The sequence below is a fragment of the Neophocaena asiaeorientalis genome, unplaced genomic scaffold, assembly GCF_003031525.2.
Source record: "Neophocaena asiaeorientalis asiaeorientalis breed wild unplaced genomic scaffold, Neophocaena_asiaeorientalis_V1.1 scaffold11, whole genome shotgun sequence".
In the NCBI taxonomy this organism is placed as follows: domain Eukaryota; kingdom Metazoa; phylum Chordata; class Mammalia; order Artiodactyla; family Phocoenidae; genus Neophocaena; species Neophocaena asiaeorientalis.
Window position 1 is genome coordinate 577,361 of NW_020173124.1, and position 24,319 is coordinate 601,679.

The following is a 24,319-nucleotide window of genomic DNA, read 5'->3' on the forward strand; positions in this document are numbered from 1 at the left end:
TCTTTGTCTTTAATTTTTGCCAATTTGATTACTATATGTCTTGGCGTGTTTCTCCTTGGGTTTATCCTGTATGGGACTCGCTGTGCTTCCTGGACTTGGGTGGCTATTTCCTTTGCCATGTTAGGGAAGTTTGGAACTATAATCTCTTCAAATATTTTCTCTGGTCCTTTCTCTCTCTCTTCTCCTTCTGGGACCCCTATAATGCAAATGTTGTTGCGTTTAATATTGTCCCAGAGGTCTCTTAGGCTGTCTTCATTTCTTTTCATTCATTTTTCTTTATTCTGCTCTGCAGCAGTGAACTCCACCATTCTGTCTTCCAGGTCACTTATCCGTTTTCCGCCTCAATTATTCTGCTATTGATTCCTTCTAGTGTAGTTTTCATTTCAGTTATTGTATTGTTCATCTGTTTTTTGTTCTTTAATTCTTCCAGTTCTTTGTTAAACAGTTTTTGCATCTTCTCGATCTTTGCCTCTATTCTTTTTCCAAGGTCCTGGATCATCTTCACTATCATTATTCTGAATTCTTTTTCTGGAAGGTTGCCTATCTCCACTTCATTTAGTTGTTTCTCTGGGGTTTTATCTTGTTCCTTCAACTGGTACATAGCCCTCTGCCTTTTCATCTTGTCTGTCTTTCTGTGAATGTGTTTTTTGTTCCACAGGCTGCAGGATTGTAGTTCTTCTTGCTTCTGCTGTCTGCCCTCTGGTGGATGAGGCTATCTAAGAGGCTTGTGCAAGTTTCCTGATGGGAGGGACTCTGGATGTAACTTTTAATACACTACTATTTTATTTTGGTAAAAAAAGTTCTATTATAAATGTTAAAAATAATCCAGTCAGTGAATGTCTAATCCTAAACTGGTCTAAAAATACCTGCATCTCTTCTAAGTTTATGACCCTAGCTTCCATCCTTTTATCACATATTTCCATCTGGATGGTCTAGCAGGTAATTAAACTCATATGTTCAAAATTTTTAAATAAATAAAATCAAAATAAGCAAGTCTAAACATGTTGGGCAAATTTTAAGGTAGGTAATCTTACTAAAAGATTGAACCTCCTGATATTCTGAGCAGGTTGGGACTTGGAATCACATTAATGTGAAATTTTAAAAAATACGGTGCTATTTTGTTCTGACAGAATAGCAATCTCTGGGATCTCTCATGCACTTACTTTATTTATCCAAGCTCTATGTCTACATCTCTCTCTCTTCATATATATATATATATATATACACACACACACACACACACACACACACACACACACACACACACACACACACACACACACATACACACACATATATATACTTTTTTTTCCCCCCTTATAACTTCTACTCATTTTGAGATGGGGTTGAAGGGGCCATAGTTGACCATGAGTCAGTTAGAAGCAACTATCCATTAACTTCTGTGCTGAAGTCCCTAGAATTGCCTTCTATCAGATTGACCTTCCCGGTCTGTCTGTATGACAGGCATTCTATGGCTTCTAATATAGGATTTTGTTAAAATTTCTGTTTCATTTTGGAGTCACATGTATTTTTATAATAGACATTTTCTCCCTACTTGAGATAGCCAGAACGAAAGTCTCTGTTCCTGGTAACCAAATTCTGTAAACAGTGCCCAGGAAGTATTAATCTCAGTAGACCTTGTCCTAAATATATCCTTATTATGTTCAGGTCTCGGTTTTCAGTTTTGTGAAGACTTTGAAAAATAGGAAATGGGCTTAGAAGATGAAAATCATGATGTAGAAGGGTTTGAGAACCATGAGCTCTGAATGAAATAAAGAAAACTAGTTGTCTAACCAGATATTGCAAATGTGGGAGCAGGGGCTGGGAAAAAAAGTACTGCTTTCATCACCTGACAGAATGCCTATGAGTGCAAGTGATGATTAATGGTAGAGCCTTAAAAACGTGTAAACCATTTGACTCAGAAATGTGACATCTAACACTGTACCCTAAATTCTGCAAATAATTAGTTATATGGATAGTCATCACAATATTTATAATTTCCAAGAAAAACCTAAAAATTAAATATTTATATATAGGTAATTATTTAAATATATAACTATATAGTATATAAACATTGTATAAAGTGTATAAACATTAAAATGATATTGTAGAAATGTTTATTGACCTATAAATCAATGTTTATGACAAATTAAAATTGAAAGGAAGTTTATATATAATTTTTTTAAATGTCATAAATTTAAAATTTTCTAGATAAAGTTTTAAACCAGAGTTCGACAACAAAAATTACTGATACCTTTAAATAATTCTATTCTGTCCATTTCTAAAATCACTTATTGATTAGCATTAATATTAAATTTTGATTTCAATTCATTAAAATCGTTTTTACAGTGTGCTTCTTGAACAATGTTTTCTTTTAATATCATATAAGAATCAATGAATTAGTATTTTATTCTGGTTTGAGCACACTGTATATTAGAAGGTTCCAATATTTTAAAAATTGCTTCAAATGGCTATTCTATCCTAGATAGTTTATTACTCTGTTCTTATTATTAAAATATGAATGTCATTGTAGTTACTACCCAACTCTTGACACTGCCAAATAATTAATATTGTAAAATTTACAGACTAGAAATATATATGTGAGTGTAAATATAAACATATTACTGGGAAAAGGTTAAGAAATAAATACTGTCACAAATAAATGATCTTTGGTGCTCCCATTTGCCATGTTCCTGTCTTCAATGGTTATAGTTTAAATATGGAACCTTATTAATTAGAATTAAATTGATGCAGGCATTTATTTCAACTTTGTGCTGATACTGATTATGAAAAGAGAAAAAACAGAAATTTCATGTTGATGCTCAAGTACAAATTATTATTATTTAAAATTTACCTAAATCTAGGTATATATGACCCCCCCCCCAAAATCCTCTGTGATCAGATGCCATCTATCCAAGTCTAATTTGGGTTAAACAAAACTGCCAAATCCAGTAATTCCCTCTCATCTGAGGTTTCAAGTTCCATGGTTTCAGTTATCCAAGGTCAACCAAGATCTGAAAATATTAAATGGAAAATTCAAGAAATAAACAATTCATAAGTTTTAAATGGCACACTGGTCTGAGCAGCATGCCAAAATCTTGTGCAGTCCTGCTCTGTCCAGGCTGGGGTCCCCAACCATCAACATAGTCTGTTCCTGACACCCAACCATCTATGTAGTCATCACTCAGTGATCCAGGATCACCCAAAGCTAATGAATGATTCTCCTTGTGCTGGATAGTCAGAAGTAGTAGTAGCCTAATGCTATCTCACACTACCTGTGCCATTCACCCCACCTCACCTCGTCACATAGTCATTTTATCATCTTACATCATCACCAGAAGAAAGGTGATTACAGAACAATATTTTGAGAGAAGAGACAGAGACCACATTCACATAACTTTACAACATATTTTTATAATTGTTCTATTTTATGATAAGTTATTATTGTTAATCTCCTTCTATGCCTAATTTATAAATTAAACTTTATCATAGGTATGTATGTATAGGAAAAAAAAAAGTCTATAGAATTTGGTATCATCCTCAGTTGCAGACATCTACTGGGGGTCTTGGAATGTATCCCCCAAGAATAAGCAGGACTACTGACGTAAAAGGACTCAGGTCTGATTGTTTAACTCAGTTGAAATGAATAATGCTCACCAGATCATATGATTCCAAGCTACTTGTTATATTCCAACATGAGATAATGCCTACAGTATATGGGCAGACTTCTGGAATGACCTCTTTGACTCTCTTGATTAATTTTCTAGCTCTAATTAAAATGTTGTTGAATTATATTAACTCAAAATTCTATCATAAATCTAAAGCATACTACATCTTTTCCCAATGTGAACATTTACTATTTCTCCTTTTCAAATGAAAGGGGAGACATGGGGCAATATAAAATAATTATATCTCTACTCAAACAACTATACATTTTCAAATTTATTCTTGTTTTAATACCATAAACATGAATAATGTAATTTTTTTCCTGAAAGTGACTCCAGGAAAGTTAACCTTTAGTAGTTTACAAAAGGGAAACGATCACTATTTAATGCTTTTGTGTATGGTAAAGCTGAGATGATTTAATTATTCCATTTATGTTAATGAGACCATTCTCTGATCACTAATTATAATCTGGTTAAAAAAATAGTACTTGATATACTTTGCAATTGTAGTATTTATCCATTCTGTAAGGTAATTAGCATTAAGAACTGTAACATATTGGGACACAGCAATTTAAGGTGACAAAAATTGCTGGAGTAGAATCATATATAGTCCTTTGGAGATTTCTCACTTTACTTTAATGTAAAGTTTGATGGGCTATTAGTTTTCATTAATGGTGGCTTGAGTACTTAGAGAAGACAACTGTGTCCTATACTTAGTACTGGGAAAATTGCCTGGATATATTTCATATATTACTGTTACTTTAATGAATAGTATTATAGCAATTAGAAGACTGACGGCTTAGAAAATTTAGGTGGTTGTATTTGAAGTCCTTTGAACTAAGTGACATTGTGCAGTAAACTAAAAAGTAAATTACCCCTCTTTAAAAAGTATGCTTTGAAAGCAGAATCACTTAAGATATACAGCATAATTATAGTGCATTTAAAATAAACTGGTTTGTATATATCAAATTACAGAGGGAAATGCAATATACGTATAACAATTAAATCACTGAATCTTTTGCTGAAAAGCGGTTGTAAACACGATTTTTAAGTAAATAAGGTATCGTTTGAATCCTTTTAAATGATATGTTATTTGTCCAGCTTTTCATCACTTGTATTTTCTTAAGTAGAACTTGCTTACGTAATTCAGGTATAAACATGACAATGATAATTATATAAATACCTAATATAATTGCACTGGTGATCATATATCTAAGAGAATTCACATTTTTTTCAATCCTCGTGATAGAAACTGGCATTATTTTTTCTGATATTTTTTTTTTTTTTTTTAATTTTATTTATTTATGGCTGTGTTGGGTCTTCGTTTCTGTGCGAGGGCTTTCTCTAGTTGTGGCAAGTGTGGGCCACTCTTCATCACAGTGCACGGGCCTCTCACTATCGCGGCCTCTCTTGTTGCGGAGCACAGGCTTCAGATGTGCAGGCTCAGTAATTGTGGCTCACGGGCCTAGTTGCTCTGCGGCATGTGGGATCTTCCCAGACCAGGGCTCGAACCCGTGTCCCCTGCATTGGTAGGCAGATTCTCAACCACTGCGCCACCAGGGAAGCCCTGATATGTTTCAAAGACTCCATTAAAAGAACCATTCTCAAGCATTACAGACCATGTTTCATGAATGCTTTCTACTGAGTAATATTTTACAAATGTATACTCTGGTGTCTAGAGATCATTCTCTCAAAAAATGTCAATCTTTTTTTAAAGAATATGTTAATAATTTTCCTAAATCTAGATAATTTTAACTGGCATAATACAATTTCATAAACATATAAATCACTCAAGCTTTTAATTTTAGAACATTTGAAATTAAAGCAACTAGAAGTTCTACCAAGTTAAGTTTGTTCTAAAAAACTATAATTAATTTCTTCATATGACTGATTTATGGTTTATTATTTCTATAAACATACACTGTAACAGCTTGAATAATCATTTACTAGAAATTTCTTTGTTATTAAAATGCATAATTAATAGCAACTTTGTATAAAATAAAGAAAAACACATGGGGCAGAACTAATTTCAACATCATTAAGAATTTCATACACACAAAAACTAAAAGCTTTCCTTTAGAGAAGTAAAGTTATTGTAGAGGACTACTTTTAGCTCATATTATATGCGTAAATTAACTGTATATACTATTTTAGTAGATTAGTTCAATGACAGCAGTAAAATTACATGTACATATCAGGTACTTTTTAAACATAGCAAAAGCTCCATGGAGGAGGAAAGTAAGTTGGATGCCTAGAGCATTAAAAAACCAAAAAGCAAACAAAACAAAAACAAAAAAACTCTTCTAAAAGCAAAAAGTATTTGAAAATATGGTCTATTAGTAAATGTGCATTTCCTGTTTTCTTTCTCTTCCTTAAATGCTCTTCCTCCCAGATACCTGAATAACTCACTCCTTCACTTCCTGCAGACTCTTGCTCACTTACCATTTCCCAGTGAAAACTGCCATGACCTCACTACTTAAAATTATAATTTTTCTGGTTCCTCTCTCCCAACCCAAGTCAACACTCCCTATTCTTATGCCCTGGTTGAATTTTTTCCATTAGTGTCTTTCACCACCTGACAAATTTTATTTCACTCATTTATTTGCTTTTACAGCTGACCCTTGGAAAACTTGGGGGTTAGGGGCACAGGCCCTCATGGAAGTTTAAAATCTGGGTATAACTTATAGTCAGCCCTCTGACTATGTGGTTCCTCCTTACCTGCAATTCTGCAACCAAGGGTTCAACCAACTGCAGATTGTGTAGTACCGTAGTATTTATTATTGAAAAAAATCCCCATATAAGTGGATCCACGTAGTTCAAATCTGTGTTGTTCAAGGGTCAACTGTACACTCTTTTCCTACACTGGGAATACTGGCCTCTTATAGTAATGGAATTGTTACCTGCTTTATGCCCTGCTGTTTACCTAGCACCTAAATAGTGCCTGCCTCAAAATAGTCACTTGATAAATTGTTGAATGGGTGAATGAATCAAAACTGTGACAGATGAGTATGCTCTCTCTATTATGATACAATATATAAGTATAAATAGAAACATAAGAGAAGCAAATCCTGACTCTTTTTCATTAAGTTACATTTAAAAGAAAGAAAACAAACATAAAAGTGTATCACCACTCTCTTCTCTGCCACCCTATCTTTCCAAGACAATTTGATACCAGCAGCTTTTATAAACACCAGGTATTTGTTTTTATTTATATATTTTTAAGGCTTTCTATTTTAACCAAAATTTGTGATGATAGGCCAACAGTCACAATATCAGGCTTCATACAGGTGATTGGTCTCTGAGGATAAGAAGGAATCTTTTCGGGGCTTCCCTGATGGCACAGTGGTTGAGAGTCTGCCTGCCGATGCAGGGGACGCGGGTTCGTGCCCTGGTCTGGGAAGATCCCACATGCCGCGGAGCGGCTGGGCCCGTGAGCCATGGCCGCTGAGCCTGCGTGCGTCCGGAGCCTGTGCTCCACAACGGGAGAGGCCACAACAGTGAGAGGCCCGCGTACCGTAAAAAAAAAAAAAAAAAAGAAGGAATCTTTTTGATATGAGTGGGTTTCTCAAGCTTGGCACTACTGACATTTTGGACCAAACAGTTCTTTGTTATGGGAGACCCTACTGTGCCTTGTAGGATGTTTACCAGTATTCTGTTTTTTACCCACTAGAATGCTAGTAGCAAACCTTTCTTCCCAGCAGCTGTGATGTTTTCAGACATTGACAAATATTCCCTGGTAGACAAAATCACCCTGGGTTTGAGAATCACTGGCATAGTGAGAAGAAATCTAACTCTGGAGGTAGACAGAATTATGTTAGAGACCCAGCTTAGACCTTGAACCACCCACAATGTTTTCAGAGGCAACACTGCAGTTTCAATATCTCCTTTGCATGGTAACTGTGTCTATTAGTACTAAAGTGTAAATTTGGAGAGTAGACACTCTCTAAACAATAGTTATTGAGATAAACAGTGCAGCATAATGGATAAAAGAACATTATTAAAATATATATATATTTTTAAAGAAATGCATACATATGATAAAAATTGGAACATTCTGTATAGGCTTTTTGAACCTATTTTCAATTAAAAATATATTCTAGAGAATGGTTCAAGTCAATATATAGATTTACCTAATTTTTAATAGCTGCATAATATTTCACTCTACATGAACATTTCATGATTCATTTGGCTAGTCCTTTATAATACACATGTCGGTTTTTTTCCCCCAGCCTTTTCTAATTACAAGTAACACATATATTCTTGTATACATCTCAGTGCACATATATCTCAGTGTTAACTATAGCTACAAGACACATTCCTGGAAGAAACTCAAGCTTTAAAGACTAAGAATAATGGACTTGAAAGCTTGCTACACTATTTATTAACCAGGTAACTCTGAGCTATTAATTTAGGCTGGCTGAACCTTGGCTGGGAGCTCTGGAGTGAGCAGTGTTAATAGTACCTCTCTCAGGGGACTGTGAGAAATACATGAGTTAAGATTTGTAAATTAAATACTAGAATGCTTTATTTATTTAGACTATCAATTATTATCATTAAAGAGAGTAATGCTGTTAGGCCCAACTGTGATAGACTACCTTTAAGAGACTAAAACATTCCAAACATCAAAGTTTTTGTTTTGTTTTGGAACTCTTTCACTTGTGTGTGTTTTAGGGTATTCTTTTTTTTTTTTTTCCTTCTTCTTCTTAAGCTTCTTCCATGAAGCTGTTTAGTTCCTTTGAGAACAAACAGTATTCAATATGGCTCTTCTTTTCTTGCATTTCTATATACACATGTATGTAGAATACATGTTGGAAATGATTGTTGTATACACTTAATCATGTTATTCATTTTCTTCCCTATACAATTCAAATCCTTATATTTCAAAGTATTTTCCTTTAATATTTATTTCTATATATATTTAAATTGTACAGTATATTTATGGTTGTGATCATTCTACATAAGCATTTGCCTGCTTTGATTGAAAATATATTTTGATTGCTGTGGTAGGGGTTTGGTGTGTAGATGGTCATTGTTTTATTTATTCATACATTCTACTGTTACATAACAAAATGTACTCAGTGCAAAGCATCTTGCTGTGTATCATGAATGATGCATATATGAATAAAATGCAGTCCCAAGCTACGGAAAAGTGAGACATTTTCACTCATTAGAAAAGACAAAGAATATCTCACTACATTAGAAAAATACAAAGGGGTTCAGAGAAGGGAAACGTTTCAAATCACTGAGGTATAGTTGAAGTAGGCCTTGAAAGGTGATACTTCACCCATTAGGGTGGCTGATAAATATGGAAGGCAGTCAGAGAACAAGGAATAGCAAGACAAATGGAAATAAGTAGAACATGATCAGATACAGGGGAACAGTTTGCCTGGATGTATTGCAGCTCAGGGGTAGAGGAAGATCAAATAAAAAGTATAGTTATGATAGGGAAGGCTCTTGCTGGTAATGGAAACCACATGTAACTTGAATCAGGATCTCTGAGCTTGCATCTCAGAGGACAGGGTTTTCACAAATCTTACTGACCCTATTTCTTTATCTATAAGGTGGGACAAATAATGCTTTGGGTTTTAACAAAACTTATTGACCTTAAGTTTCATTTATCTATAAGGTCAAACTGATAATATTGTGACAAGCAACTTCTGGTGAATGAAAAGGAGAGAAAAAAATGAGCATTTCAGAGTAGGTTGTGAGTGCTTATTCCAGCCTCTGAAATATTATGGCTAAGGAGGGGGTAGGCGGGTGCCACAGGAGTTCTGAACCTTGCAGGTCTTAATAGTTTGGGGATCGGAGATAGGAAAAGTGGGAAGAAGTTGTTTTAGTAGCCCAAATAAAATGTTAGTATCTAACTAGACTGTGAAAGGAAAACAAATAAACAACAAAACAAATAAAGGGGCAAAGCTATCAGATATAAAAAGAAAACCGGCAATCCAAGGAACAGCCAAAGGGAGGGAAGATTAAAAGAAAGAAAAGGAAGGAAGGGAGGGAAGAGTCTCATAAGAAGTAAGAACTCCTTTGAAACTAAGTTTCAGCTTCTTTGCACATTCAGAGGGAGAAAGATATTCATTAAGCTATGATTAAGAACAAAACAAAACAAAAAACCTGCACGTGACAACATGTAAAATGGACTTGCCTTGTACAAAACAGAGGAAATAACTTCTTAAGGTAGGCTATTGAAGTCAAGAACTTTCAAGTTATCAGACTCATCACCTTTTAATAAGAATATAACATATAGAATCCTTTCAGGCTAGATTTCAGTGTGAATCCGCAAGTGCTCAGTCTAAGAATCTTAGCAAGACTAAATGCACCAGACTTACAGCTTGTCACTTGCTATCATTTATAATGTTTCATAGATGTCATGACAACTTGCCATAGTAATTTATCTTAGGAAGTAAAGTAGAAAAAAAAAGGTTTTTGATGGTTTCTGCATGCCAGTTTTACTGGGTTGTTTATTGTATATACACTTTTCATATTTCTATTATTATTTATAAAGTATATTATTTGAGGAAATATACAAGTATGTAAATTGAGTGCTAGATACGTTTTAATAAATTCTAAATGTCAATACACCAAATAATTTGCTGAAAGAATACAGATACAAATGATAAAAGTATATCATTCAGAAATTAGTGGAGCGAGCTTAAGTGTTAGTGTAGGTAAAGACTAATTTTTTTGCCATTAAGCTTAGAGTTTTTTTCGGTCAGCAAAGAGATTAGATGATTGTGCTTTGCTGTAGAAACTCCAGTGGGAACACTCAAAACATTAAACCCCAACAATATTAACACTGTATTCATTCTCAAGCAAATAAAAATGACCTTCTCTGATATTCAGACAGTTCTGGAAGCATTTTAATCTGACAGCCTTGGTTTCCCATGGCAAACTATCCATGTGCTGAGAGTGTTCACAGCACCTATTATGATGACTTCAATTTTGTGAAGTGAACCTATGAAAAGTATGAACAAATGTCCTTAAGGGGTACATTTGGTAAAGCCTTTCAAGGGCTCCCTAAAGGGAAATGATTATTTTGTTAACACTGACTTAACATAAAAGTGTTCATAACCAAATCAAGAGAAGACAACTTTTTACTCATTACGGGGCTGAGTTTGTTTCTGATAAGAGACTGAAAATGCGCATAGAATATGCCTTTTTCTCCTCCTTGATTGATCCTAACTGTAGCCAAAGTTCAATATCCTTCTAATATTTACATTTTAAGCCTATTCTGGCAAATGGCTACTTGAAACAGATCAATAGTATAATATATTTAAACTGTGATTGATAACACAGAAAAAGTCAACTGAGAGGGCTTAGGTATTCATAGAAAATGTGTAGGGTTTTTTTTGTTTGTTTTTGCCTTTACCTGTGATTCAAAGCTCCTTTTGTTTTAAAGAGAAGTTTGCCAATTTTTGCAAGTGATTCTAAGATCAGATGAGTGTTGTAGTTACTTAGATATTTATAAAAAGTACAAACCCATTCTAAAACAATTAATTTAAGCAATCCTATGTTGTAAACATCCGCCAAATTCTCAACTAAAAGTCAAAACAATTACTTTGCCCAACTTCTGATCAGATTAGTATGAACTCTGATTAACATAACTTCACACATAAATTTTATTTTTAGCCAGTCTTTATTGCTTCTCCTGTATTACTTCAACTTAGATAATAGTTTATTTTAAACAATTTCCTGCACTCTGGATCAACCCATTAGTGACAAAATCATACAAGTTTTTAAAACTTTGTAGCTCATATGGTCAAAGCTCATGTTTTTGCAGAGTAGAAAATTAAGGCACAGAGTTCAGTAGTTGTCCCATAGCCACAGCTGGTTAGTGAATAGTAGGAACAGGAATCTGAAGTACACTTCCTCAACTGACAAAATAACTTTAAAGATCTCTAAGGTTACATTTAATTATAGAAGTCTATGATTTAACCACATAAAGAAGGCTACTAATATATATACTCCTTGACATTCAAGAAGAACCTGCCATGTTAACTTCAGAATTCCCATTTACAAGTACTATGGTAAGAACAATTTCCAAAGATCATATTTACCACAAAATGAAACAAAAAGAGTAGATGTATACTTGAATCTCAATGGGAATACTGTATATACAATGGAGTAATATATGAGCTAATGAAAAAAAAGCTCATGAGGTGTGAGCGTGGGGTGGAGGTTTAAATTCAAACCCATACCCCTTGTAGTGCCCAGGACTCAAACCCTTGCCCTAGTAAAACTTGACAAACTACTCATGACACGTTTTAATGGACTGTATGAAGGTCACCTATGATTGCATAAGATGCTGATCACTAAATCCACAATTGCCATACAGATATGCATATTTCTTCAAGTTTGCTTGAATAATTTATATTCTATAATTGAATAATCTATATCCTCATTTTTATTTTAAATCTGTGGTCCATTTGCCCCAGGTCTTCCCTTCCTCACCCTAAAAGTACAAAATACAGCTAAGTTACCATCCTGCTATTTCCCAAATTCCATCTTAATTTTCTCTAAAAATTATTCAGCCTATTTCTGCCAGTACATTTGCTTTATTTGTGTATTTTCTTTCATTTTTCTAACTTTCTTTTCAATGTGGATACAATATATGCAGTCTGCTCTCAAACTGCATATGCTGACAGTGAAAAGGAACAGTATGTTAAATATAATCCATAAATAACCCACAAACACTAATTTTAGTCAATAGTTTTAACCTCCTTCTCCTCTTAAAGGCAGTGAAGAGCAACTTTATTAATTTGCGATTACTTCACTGTCTCCTGCAGACATTAATGACGAGGAAAATGCCAAATGTTATGAGGAAAAGGTGAATAGAAACAAACAAAAAAGTTCTGTATCTGAAAACTAGGTAATCAATAGTTAAACAAAACATAGTTGACTATACACTATCTTATAACACAAACCTCTTGGACATCATGTAAGAAAATGTTTTAGAGTAACCTTATTATATCATGAAATTGAAATATATTTATAAAAGAAAATTATTTAAAAAGAACTGCTAAATACTGAGAAAAATTATCTAAGAAAAATAAGTAGTAGATATAATTTTAGAGCTACCAGCTATTGTGTTTGAAAGCAGCAACTATTTTATTTGTTAGCTCTGACATTTGGGAAAAGAAAATTGAGAAGGTCATTCTTTAGAATGGGGAAGAATTTGATGTTCAAAGTTTATAGGCTAGTCAGCTTATATCAGCTAACTGGAATGGTATTTTAGTTAGTTTGGGTTGCTCTAACAGAAATACCATAGACTAAGTGACTTAAACAACAGGAATTTATTTCTCACAGTTCTGGAGACTGGAGTCCAAGATCAGGATGTCAGCACTTACTTGCTGTTATCTCACACCCCAGAGAGGCAAGCTCTCTGGTCTCTTCTTAGAAGGACACTAATCCCATTATGGAAGCTTGAATGTCATGACCTAATTACCTCCCAAAGGCCCCGCCTCCTAATACCATCACATTAGGGCTCCAACATATGAATCTGGGGAAACGCAAACATTCAGTCCAGAGTAAACGGTGTTAAGAGTCCTCATCAAACAGCCATTGTACACGATGTGTAAATCACTTCTGACCAAGTGACTCACTGGAGAAAAGGTGAATCACAGACAATACTGTATTTGAACCATGGTCAACTTAAAAGATGTCTAACCTGGTAAATTATCAGAATCACCTGTGAAGGTTTATTTTGATATAATTAAATTACTTTAAAAATATATTTTAAAACACAGCATTTAATAACACAACTGAAAACCAAATGAACAACTAAAACAGTTTTTATTGTTTCACATTCTTTCACTCTTCTGGGCCATTCAACCTAAAACCTAAAATTGTGTATACTTTTTTACCTTTTTATATCTTTTTATATACTTTTTTATCTCTTTTCCCTGCTTTGTCCTTTTTTTCTCTTTTTTTGTTCCTTAACAGTTACCTATAATTCTATGCATTTTCCATCCTCCTTAGTGTCTGTCTTCCTTGCTTTTCTGCAAATTTGACGAAGTTAGGATTCTCACCACCATATACAGCAGTGCCTGGCATATGGTAGGCACTAGTGAATATACGTTGAAAGAATGAATGGAATTGAGTATCCATTGCTGTTAGGGTGCAAGCTCTACATTTAGAAGTTACACTTCCTTGTCAACAGTTGAACTCAAATAAGAAGTTGACCTCACATTCGTATGCTCTTCATTTGTATATACCTCAGGCAGAATACAAGGTCCGGTCAAACAAGACCACAAAAGCTTGGTGAGAAATCATATGTCCTGCTCACCTCTGTAGGTTATGCCAGCTCTCCCAGATTATTATTATTTTTTTCTACCAAGTCCCCTCCAGTGGTACAACTGGGCATTAGCTGCCTTAGCTCCATCCTTTTCACTCTACAATTCAACATCCCCAGCACAAAAGATGACTGAACCAGAGGTGGTAACTAGGTGGTGCCACTGGGATGGATCAAGCGCACAGATGACTGTTGTGGTGGTGCTTTTGTTATTCGTTAGTTTTCTTGGTTTGTAGAGTGTTAGCCTTCACAGTTAGCCTATATGTGCAGTATGTTGGCCTGCATGGTACTTTCGTAATGTGATAATTTGGTAACATTTTTAAATTTCGAGATTTAAACAACAACAACAACAGATCTAGATTTCTTGCTTCTCGTGAAAAATGAAATGTCTGGCACAACCTGTTAATGTTCCTTATGGTAAAAAATAAGTGGAGGTGAGAGGTGTTCTACCTCAAGTGGACCATTAGCTCTCTCCGGTTTTATCATACTTTCTGCCACCCTCAAGTAAGTCTAGATACTGAAGTCTAGACTCAGTTGCTACTTACTGTCATGTTGAGCCATTGGATTTTATCACACCTGACACACTTTACTATTTATAACTTGCCTCACTCTATTAAGTAAGTATTTGAATTTGTGAATCTATTCATAAATGAATGAGTTCTATAGATGGAATTACATGAATTAGTTATCTATTGCTGTAAAACAAATTAACCCCAAAATTCAGTGTCTCAAAACAATAAATATTTATTGTCTCACATAGTCTCTATGGATCAGGAATCTGGGAGCCACTATGTGGGTGGTGCCGGTTTGGAGTCTCTCTTGAGGTTGCTGTAATGCATTTGGCTTTGGCTGAGTCAACTGAAATCTTGACTGGGCTGGAGGCTCTGCTTTCAAGATGGCTCACTCACACGGCTATTGACTAGAGGTCTCAGTTCCTTGCTGTGTGGACTTCTCCACTGGGCTGCTTGTGGGACCTCATAACTTGTCACCTGGCTTTGCCCGGAGTGAGTGACCCAAGAGAGAGAGGGCAAGGAGGAAGGCTCATGCCTTTTATGACCTCATCTCCAAAGTCAAACACCATCACATTTGCCTTATTTTATTCATTAGAAGTGAGTCACTAAGTCCAGCCTGCACTCAAAGGGAGGGAAGTTAAACTCTACCTCTTGAAAGAAGTATCATAAGGTTTGTGAAACTTAGATGTAGCAATCTTGGTCTTTGGGTCTTGGACTTGGTTGAATCATCAAATAATTGCTTTATTTTAATCTAGGTATTATCAAATACCTATTGCTTTACCTAATTTTAATATTTCAAAGCTCCTTTCAGTTTATTCTGTATATACTATTCCAAGTAAAACTGGGAGCCCCCAGAGAGTTACAAATTATAATATTTTAAGTTTAAAAAATTGTGAAATGCGTCCAAAGAGAGATTATTAACTCAATTTTAGGAAAACCACTCCTACATTTTAGTGAAACACAAACTTTCAGTTACTTATCATCCATCACCTAGGTAGTCTGAGAAGCTGGTATATAACTGGTCATTTCATATTACAATTATTTCTTTGTTCCTGGATGTGCAATTTCAGTATCACTGTAGGCAAATTTCTTCTTAAACATTTATAGCTGTAATCATCAGTAATCCCCTGGATAGTGGTAAGGTTCTACTTTTTTTTATCTTTTTTTGTCTTTTTTATATGACTATACTATTCAGCCTCAGCAGGAAGCAGGTCCTCATTACACTTTATACCATCCCCAAAGAGAAAGAGTAGAGAGGTTCTGAAAGAAGGGGGAATCTGAACAGAAGGGCAAATTCAGAGACCAGCTAGGGAACTTCAGAAAGTAGAAGTTGCTCTCCTGCTTCTCTTTGGTGATGCCCTTTACACTTTAAGCCTTCAAACTGCAGATATATTTTGATATGTCCAGTTAATGTATTGACAGTAGACGTATTAATAGGTTTCTTTATTTTTTATCTTTCAGTGTTAATCAAATTATGGTGGCAGGGAGAAGTACAGATACATAACCATTCACTTGTTAAAAGAATTTTAATTTACTCAAGATCGGTTCCCATACGGCACTGATGTCAAATAAGATTCACAGCTCTGATCCAATATATGCTTAATGATTTCATCCATGCTTTGTCTCTTCTATTTTATTAGGAAACAAAACTAACTTACTTTTTTTTTTGCTAAAATGGACTACTCCATTTTTTGAGATTTTGTTCATAGCATTGAGTTCTGTAAGTTTAGTACTCATTTCCTACTCATAGCAGGGTCAGTAGCAATCATGTTAGCAGAAATAAATTTTTATACAGCCTACATTTTTCTATGAGGCAATGATTTTTACAGTATATAAAGTTTGTGATATATATATGTGTATATATTCACTAAAAGTCAATGACATCTCTTGAAATGTTATGACATATTTTTATCATGCTTCCTCTAACTTAACTGGGTTCCTTGGCTGTATTATTCGCTAGTTTGGGTTGATTTCACGAAGTATGCTGGAATTCAATTTTTGAAAACGTAGTGTGGGTGTTGACTGGGGATTGTTGCAGTTTACCAAATCACTTTCAGAATTTAAACTCTGCTGTTTTTACTCAGGTGATTTAAAAAATGTAAAAATACACATACAACAAAATTTTCTTGTTAATTTGGTAAAGCTGGGTAATACAAAATAACCTTATTTTCTTATTGATTTATGAGACAATTGTAAATAAATCCTATTCTAAAATAACCACTAGTCAGGTATAATCTCTCTCTCTGTGTGTGTGTGTGTGTGTGTGTGTGTGTGTGTGTGTGTGTGTGTACATATAAAGAATTTTTGTGGAAGAATAATTTAAATCATTGGTCAATAACACTGTGGCCTTGTTTCTTCAACTGTCTGTGTAGATCAATCTATCCTTTATAAGCAGAGATAAGATTTTACCTTATTGTGACAAATACACAAGGTCCTTGCACTTTAGAACACTATAGTACAACACAGAAAATGATCGCAAAATAATACCAAGAATAATAATACCCCAAGAATCAATAACAGTGAAGTTATTATTGCTAATAGCACTAAGTCACTGATCTGGATAATTTTTTAAGTTTGTTTGCTAAGGTTAAAAAAAGAAAAAGAAAAGAAAAACTCTCTTAGAGATGTGCAATTTGAATGTGCTTCTGGTGTTAATGGAGCAGTCTTTTCTAAGCTTTAACAGGTCACAATTAATCAACCCCAATCAATACAAGCATCGTAGCTATAGTATCACTGTACTTACCCATGATGGTTAGGGCTGTAGCTTTTGTCAATTCTTCTTTCATTGACTCTATTACTTCTAAATTACCACCATCCAGGTTGCATCTGTTTATGGTTCCATTTCCCGAACTGATCCAATAAAGTTTGTTTTCCACATAGTCTATTGATAGTCCTGTAATTAAATTATACAATTTAAACATAATGGTAGCCACTTAAATTATAATATTCACCTAGCACTGGGGTTTGGGGAAAAAAATCAGTTTCAGGCTCAGATTTTTGTCTTTAAAAATAATATCTGGCTAACAGGGAGATATATACACACTGTTTTAACTATCGGTCAAATAATATACTTTTAGAGACACAGTGGTTATCTCTGTTATCATAACAATTTTATGACATTAAGAGGAATGATTGTTCCATTTTACAGATAAGGAAAATAATACCTAGAATAGTTAAGAAATCTATTTGAGGCCATAGCTAGTAAGTGGACATTCTGGAAATTTTAAGAAAGTTTCTGTTCCTAAACTGAGTGCCCTCTTCATTACGCTGCTTTGCCTCAGAAAGTTTTAATGTGCAATACTCATTTGGGATACTTATTAATGATATTTATAATTTCTCCTTTACTTTTAGTAAAAGTTACTTTAGAAAGTTATAGATTTAAATTGGTGTTTTCAGTAGTTTTCAAGTAAATCCAAAGGTAGGAGAATTTCAACAACTACTAATTTCACTGAAGCATGGCAGTGAATTGGGCTCATATAGGAGATGCCATTGAGAAACAAACCATACAGCAAGTAAGTGAACCAAGCCAATGGCTTAAGACCATTGTCCCTACATGGCACAGTGTGTCACTGTAAGTTAGCTTTTTGTAGTTTATGAACAATTACATACATTATAGGGGTGTTCATGGTTTTCAAAGGTATCAGGACATGTAAATTTTGATTGCCAAGGGTATACATCTAATTAATTAATTAATTAATTACAGGCATTCTCAGTAGGCTTATGATCTACATTGTAACAGTAACACTGTGGCTCCATGTTGGTCTTCTGTGACCCACAACTACTTACGAAAAAGCACATGTGGGCACATCCTCAGGCATACAATAAATAAACTGTTTCTGGGGTCTCCCTCACAGAATGTAATGAACAAACTACAAAAAAGTCCCTTCCCTATTAAAAAAAAAAAACAAAAAAACAAAAAACTAAGATGAAGAAAAGGAAAGAAAGAAGAAAGGAAGACAAGAAGGAAGAAAAGAAGGAAGACAACTGGAGAGAATCATATGAGTTCAAGTACACTGAGAAAGTGATACCATATCCAGAGTGGACCAGTTTTCAAGAAGTAGCAATAATAAAACAAGCCTATACAATATACCAGCTATTTACTGACTTATTGGTATGTTTTCTTAACAAAAATCTGGGAGATTCACCAGCAAAATCACAATGCATAAAATTAGACACTGCAGGGATAAAATTTTCAGATTTTTTTTTTGATAACCACTGTGGATAATTGGCTTTAATTACTATGAAAAAAAATAATCAAATAAAAACGATCACAGCCATATTCTATGATATAATACTTTCATGGTGAAAATCATTCATCATTCTTTTTTTTTTTTTGCGGCATGCATGCCTCTCACTGCTGTGGCCTCTCCCATTGTGGAGCACAGGCTCTGGACACACAGGCTCAGTGGCCATGGCTCATGGGCACAGCTGCTCCGCGGCATGTGGGATCTTCCCAGACCAGGGGCACGAACCCGTGTCCCCTGCATCGGCAGGCGGACTCTCAACCACTGCGCCACCAGGGAAGCCCCATCATTCAATTTTTTTATGAGAGAGAGTTTGGTTAGTCTACAGGTACTTCCTAAGCCACCTCCATCTATCTTTTCTGGTATTAATAAATTCTGGTTTAGACAGCTTAATTTTCAGAAGTGGTCTATTTTACCTTCTACTTAGTTGACCATCTAAAGCACGTAATTCCATCTTTAAACAGCAATGAAGTGTATCTTTACTATAGATTTATGGTACAAAATATAACCCCAAACTTTCTACTGCCAAATTTTCAGCAAGTATCAAATTAATGAATATATTTATGAAAATTTCCCTTTAAGAAAAGTTACCTATCTCCCTGTGTATTCCAAACTTTACCTCTCAATCAAGCCGAACCATCAGAGAGTTATCTGCATGTTTAGATTGCTAAGTTTTTCTCCCTCTCTGAATCTCTTGCTGAATTGAACTTTGGCATTGTGCCCTTGGTTTAAATGAAAGATGGTATAAGAAGTAGCCATAGGAAACCCACTGTAATACTTGCCAGGATATAGTGTCTGAAATAATATATCACAGCGTGACCTCTTTATATAAGGACCCATGGGAAAAATCTCTTTCAGGACTCAGTGCCAGAAAAAGCTTTATGCGGAAAATATAAAATTGTAACTGATCATATTTCTCTCTTTGCTTTGGCTGCAAAGAAACTGAAGAGTCAGATTTGTGACCCATCTCTGGCAATTGTAAAGGAATTGCATTTATACCATAAACTTCCTTCTGGCTTCAACAGGCTAATCGATTATTTTCCTTCACCTTGATTTTTAAAATCAATATTTTTATCTGTTCCATCTTAGGGAATGTGTTTAAGTTTCTTCAACTCCTTTTTGTAAGAAGAGGGTACATACTGAATACGCTCAACTCCAGATTAACCCACAATGTCAGAATTTTCTCATCTACCTAAAACTCTGCAGTTTCTAGACCCGAACTTAGGTTTTGTAAAGCAGTTATACAGAGCAGAGAAGTTGCAGCGTTTGGGTCAGAGTTCCCCAGTTTTTACTACTGAACATCTTTGTCCCTGGACTGTGCGTGCTGAGAGGAAAGAAGCTGTTGTCATTGTGAGCTTTTCACCTTCAGCGCTGAGCATGATGCCTAGAGCGGAGAAGAAAATTTATAAACACTGAATGAAGGCATGGGTTATTTAATTAACTCCACTATGAAAATTATAAGTTGTCTTCAAGGAGTTCTGCCTAGTAAAGTTGAATTATCCCCATGACAGAATTTTTCTACTATACTACTTATGTCCATGTATTATGAAAATAGGGAGGAAAGGCAATGATTCAATAGAGCTACTTGGTATGGCTTATATTTTTTTATATAAATGTTAATACAAAATAGTTTAGGATAAATAGTTTTAAGGTTTATAGGAAAAAAAATTAAAGTTCCTATTTTAATCTATATATGTATGTGATATGTCACCTAGCCACCTACATATACCTTCTCTCCTGTCAGATATATTAGCTTAACCCCAGAATGCCCTTGAGCGGGTTTATTTCCAGGTAGGTGTATACGAGAACTGAAATATTTTAATAATCCTATTATGAATTCAAGAAACTGATCATATACATTTTAAATTCATAGATGAGCATGTTTAGAAGTACATATTTATAAACTTCATTAATATAAATGTTTTTACATAAGATTTTTAAACTTTGTTATTATGCTTAGGTTTTAATAACGTTGAAGAATTAATTGGTATCTATCTATTGGAATAATTTCAAAAGATAAATCATTAAGCAGTAAACTAATAGTGGTTTTGATGTAATTGAAGCTACTCAATGATTTTAGCATACTAAGTCAAGAGCCATGAGAAAACAGATCAAATATAAGCATGTCCATAAAACTGTCCTGGAACCTGTGCAGAGAAATATAATTATGTCTGTACTAGAAGATCCTCAGAATGGGTAACTAAGATTAAAGTATCTTCGAAAGGACTGTAAGGTCTGTCTGAAGAATATGCCATTAGTAATATAGAGTCATTTCTGCCAGACATATTTATTTTTAAAATCATCTGGATCTGGTAATCAAAAGAGAAAATTGAGATTAAATAATATAATAGGTATATCAATGGAAGAAAAGTCATCACCTAAACCGAAAAACCTTTATGAAAAGAAAAACCTACCTTTTTACCTATCTTTTCTATTATTATAAAAATGCAGAGGTAATCCATCTGCTTTGAGTCTAACATTCGTTATTTTAAACCAAAGATTTCACTTAATATATTATTTTATTTGAACATTTTGATTTAAACCAGCTTATTTTTTAATTTAGACAATGTAACTTGTGAAAATTATATAACTGCTCTCATAGTAGGAACATTCCATACACTGATATAAGAAACAACTACACATTTTTAAAAAATATAATCTAACTATATTTTCCATATATCACTAAAAAAATTAAGTCCATTAAGTTTTAAGTGTTGTTACAATTAAGACTGGAAAGTTCATTTTTATGTGTCTCATTTCTTTTCTTTTTTATATCACTCAAAATGAGATCAATATACCATGCAATGTGGAATTAAAACAAAAATGCAAATATATAGAAAAAAATTTTTTAATTGAGGCTTTCTAGGGATAGTAATTATCTAATTTTTTCCATCACTTGTCAAATTTAATTTCAAAATTTTCATCCCTAGCAGTGCATTATAACTATCTGGAAAGCTATTAAAAATACCGATCCCAATCACAGAAATTCTAATTTAATTGGTTTATGTTGGTCCCAGGCATCAGTATTTTTAAGAAATCTCTCCAGGTCATTTTGGAATACAAAATTTAAGAAATTTCTTTTAAACACTGCATATTTTTATAATCTTTTAAATTTGAATTTTTAAAAGGTTCAATGAGGCCTTTTAAATTTTGCTGGAAAGTGGGTCATGATGAGATCTTTGGAGACAGAGAATTACTGAAGATGTAGATAGGGAAAAACACATACTATGGATATTTAAATGTAGATGATTAACTTCAAGGCCTCTAGACGCGTATAAATAACATTGAAATCTTCTAAATATTTTCTTCGTAGTGTTATCTTCAGACAATAGAACACAACTTCTGCTTCTGGAATTGTGAAAGTTGTAGAAACTGGCTATTGAAAACACAAAAAATGGGAAAATATTGTAAAGTTGTATGCCCTACTATACTTGTAGAATAATTATAATGTTCTGGATATTCCAAAATGGAGATCTTTTCATAGTACACCAAAACAGGCATGATTATTCCTGGGGCAGCACTTTCTCTGAAACATTGAACTTTTAGCTTCAAAGGAGCATTGTTATTCCATGGAGAAGTAGAATAGGATTAATTGCCTACTCACAATTAGGCTGTCTCAAGAAATGCTTTATCCCTTCTGAGAATACTTAGATTTTGTAAGTTAAAGAATAAATATCCTGACTGGTGTGAAGTGATACCTCGTTGCAGTTTTGATTTGCATTTCTTTAATAATTAGTGGTGTTGAACATCTTTTCATGTGCCTCTTGGACATCTGTATGTCTTCTCTGGTGATATGTCTATTTAGATCTTCTGCCAGTTTTTTAATTGAATTGCTTGTTTTTTTGATATTGAACTCCATGAGCTGTTTGTATATTTTGCAGATTCATCCTTTGTCCATTGTTTCCTTTGCAAATATTTTCTCCCATTCTGAGGGTTGTCTTTTCGTCTTGTTTATGCTTTATGGTGTCAGGGAAGGGGAAGCTGGGGTGAAGTGAGAGTAGCATCAACATATATACACTACCAAATGTAAAATAGATAGCTAGTGGGAAGCAGCAGCAAAGCACAAGATCAGCTCGGTGTTTTGAGATGACCTAGAGAGGTGGGATAGGGACGGTGGGTGGGAGGCTCAAGAGGGAGGGGATATGGGGACATATGTATGCATATGGCTGATTCACTTTGTTGTACAACAGAAACTAACACAGTATTGTGAAGCAATTATACTCCAATAAAGATCTATTAAAAAAAAAAGAATAAATATCCTGAGGAAGCCCAAATTACTGTTTGTGTCCCTGGATTCTCTCTGAAGTGAACACAAATATAAACGGCCACCCTCCAATCACTTTGTCTAAGCGTCTCTGGGTTGATCTGACAGAAGGCTAGGTAGCCTTTGTGGCTACACACTCACTTCACCATTGTGAGGTTGTAATAATAAGAAGGTTATAAAAGGGCGTCATATCCTAGTGTCTGCCACATAGATGTACTTAATACATTTTACCTATTTATTAGTAGTATAGCTTTTTGTATTTCCCTTTCAAGCTAAAATCCTATTTTTAAAATTTACAACCATTTCTCTGGTAATCCCTACAAATGATAATTTTGAGATAATTTAATGAGAAATACTCAGATTGTGCACTTAATTTTTAATACAGTATTTTCTCAATTATACAGATACATCAAAATTAGAAACATCTGTTCTATGAAAGCCAATCAGAAATATGCTTCAGCCTGAGACAAAGTATTTGCAATCCACATATCCATCAAAAGACTAGGATCTTGAAAAGAACTCTCAAAACTCAATAGTTTAAAAAAAATAGAATTAGGAAATGGGGAAAATAAATGAACAGAAATCTCACAGGAGATATACATACGGCAAGTAAGTACATGAAAAAGATGTTCAACGTCACAGAAAATGCAAACTAAAATGACAATGAGTATCACTACACACTTATAAAAATGACTACAATAAAGCTAGTGACAAAAATAAATGCTGGCAAAGACGTAGGAAAAAACTATATCACTGACACATTGCTGGTTGGAATGTAAAATGGTACAGCCACTCTGGAAAAGAACTGGGCAGTTTCTTATGAAATTAAGCATATTATTACCATAGGTCCCACTAATTGCACTCCTGGGAATTTATCCCAGAGAAATGAAAATGGATGTTCACACAAAAACTTGTACATGAATGTTTATAACAGCTTTATTTGTTGTAGTCATGAAATGGAGCAGGACCCTATGGGCCTCCTGGGCACAAAAGCCTTTCTGTGTCCCCTTCCCTGAGTTCCAAAGGGCAGGTTCAAACAGCTGCTAATCAGGGAAGGGAGGGGATGTGGAGATAAGGGAGGAGCAGTCAAGAGACAACAGTACAGTCTAGGGGCAGCGCCCTGGTTTCCCCTCAAGGGATATACATAACATTATCTTTGAGCTCTTCTCAGAACTAAAGCCCCCAAATGGAAGATGTTACCTGCTTGACGAAGCATTCTTCATTCCAGAGAAGGTCTGAATTGAGGGAATGCGGGCCCTGCACTTACCGTCCCCTGATCTTAATCAGCAACCCTGCCCCAGGACTATGACCCCTCACACCACGCTGCCCCAACGCCCCCC

The 24,319-nt window shown here is 34.6% G+C and overlaps 1 protein-coding gene across 1 annotated transcript in view; it reads right to left on the reverse strand.

Moving 5' to 3' along the window:
• Positions 1-24,319, reverse strand: part of LRP1B (LDL receptor related protein 1B) — a 1,787,379-nt gene that overhangs the window by 527,356 nt on the left and 1,235,704 nt on the right. The window contains exon 32 of the mRNA XM_024744102.1: positions 17,215-17,364. Within this exon, the coding sequence (XP_024599870.1) occupies positions 17,215-17,364 (150 nt within the window). The remainder of the gene's footprint in view (positions 1-17,214; positions 17,365-24,319) is intronic.